The following is a 1,932-nucleotide window of genomic DNA, read 5'->3' on the forward strand; positions in this document are numbered from 1 at the left end:
CAAATTTTACAATTTTTTTTGTATGCATTTTTTTCTACTTCCTGAACCGAAAATATGAAAATTTATCATATTTTGCATGAAAAAGGTACTTTTATTAGATTTTAATAGCATGAGCCGTTTTCTAGTAAAATCCATTTCGATAATTCATTACTTGCTCAAAAATTCCTACTGCAAAATAAATACATCAAATTGTGCCATAAGAAAATTACTATTATTATCGCTATTGTAGTTGTTATGTAACTGTTATTAAGTTGGGGTTTAATATCACAGTTAAGTAGATAGTTTTGTAGTAAACAGTAACATAAATAATTTTGAATAATAAAATGTTATTACTATTATTATATCTGAAAATCAAAACATACCAAACAAAAAGACCAATGAAACATAAAATTTTTATTGCAAATATAGTTTCACCGTTGAAGATAATATTGCATTATAGGCTACAGATATAATACCTAATTTAGTTTATTCTATGTTTATTACAGTATCTAAATTCAAATTTCTTAGATTGAAATATTGAGTAGGTAATCTAATCAGTAACTGACATATACTTGACAGCTTTGTTAAATGTCATAAATAGTAATTTTCTCATGGCACAATTTGTTACATTTATTTTCAGCAGGAATTCTTCAGCATAATTGAAATGAATTTTACTAGAAAACGGCTCGTGGTATTAAAATCTAACAAGAGTAACTTTTTTATGCAAAATATGATAAATTTTCATAAGTTCGGTTCAGGAAGTTGAAAAAAATGTCGTACAAAAAAAATTGGAAAATTTGACCGACGGTCCCGCATTTTCTTACGCCCATGTAGCAAATTTTGATTTGTATATTATGCCGATTATTAAGCACATAAATAGTAATGGAACTTCAAAATTTCGCGACTTAATATTAAATCGTTTTAAAGTTATGTAATATAAACTGTTTCCTGAGTTACCCATTCAATGGGCTGTATCTCCCTTAGGGGCCGTCACTGACAAAAACTCTACTAAGGTTTTCATCATATTTCATCATGTTTTACTTACTGAATACTTATTTCGTTAACACCTTGTATACAATGTTTTGCTCTGTGCTGGATATGATCACTAAACTTTGTAATATAAAATCAACTACCCCCATTGCCCCTCCTATACACGCCCTAAACTCTTTACAACAACTAATTTGACTTACATCAAAGATAATTGTATTTACAGTCGTAATTTTTCTCTCAGTGCGCTAGGAGGTACAATTTGGACGTCCAGAAGATAAACTCCTGCGCCACTTCGGCCGAAGGCGACCAACTGCTAGCTGCCAATGGCGACAAGACTCCATCAATCGCCTTTGTGCCCACAGTGGTGTACGATGGCGTTTTCGACCAACAGACCCAGGAGCAATCCTTGATAGACTTCGTGGCAGTGGTGTGCAGTAAAATTAACGAAACCAAGCCTTCCGTATGCGATAAAAAGGAATTGCCTAGGATTAATAATATTTGGAATATATTTTGAATATTCTCGTTTAGTTTGTTTTATATTTTCGTAAAATGTATTATACTTCTTTTACAGTTATTCTCTCCGATTCTTTTGTGGTGCGAAGTTATTGTTAAAACAGTGAAATTGTGCTAAAACATCCTCCATTATATAATCCTCTAAATAACAATGACATAGTCCGAGGCAAAATTAAATATTAAAACTATACCAAGCTTGTCTTTAAAAAAGTACTTGCTATATTTTAATATTTTTTCGATAACTGCAAATGTTTCATTTTTTTTATTAATGCCAAATATCTGAGCATTTATAAAGACTATTGTTTCTATAACGAGGCAAGGCTATGCCCTATCACAGACAAAATAGCTGTCGCCACAGACCGCTCCTGGAATAGGCCAGCAGTTTTAAATTTCCGAATTGCCGGTAGAGTACACCACCAGCAGAANAAGCGTATCCTAGCAACATATAAA

At 31.8% G+C, this 1,932-nt stretch overlaps 1 protein-coding gene across 1 annotated transcript; it reads left to right on the forward strand.

Annotated features, from left to right (window-relative positions):
* Positions 1-1,210: 1,210 nt before the first annotated feature.
* Positions 1,211-1,660, forward strand: LOC111693062 (GILT-like protein 1; the record flags this gene model as incomplete). Its single annotated transcript, XM_023457196.1, has 1 exon — positions 1,211-1,660. A coding segment is annotated over one exon (273 nt), but the record flags the coding sequence as incomplete, so codon positions are not given.
* Positions 1,661-1,932: the final 272 nt, after the last annotated feature.

This window comes from Anoplophora glabripennis, unplaced genomic scaffold (assembly GCF_000390285.2).
Source record: "Anoplophora glabripennis isolate ALB-LARVAE unplaced genomic scaffold, Agla_2.0 scaffold7410, whole genome shotgun sequence".
In the NCBI taxonomy this organism is placed as follows: Eukaryota; Metazoa; Arthropoda; class Insecta; order Coleoptera; family Cerambycidae; genus Anoplophora; species Anoplophora glabripennis.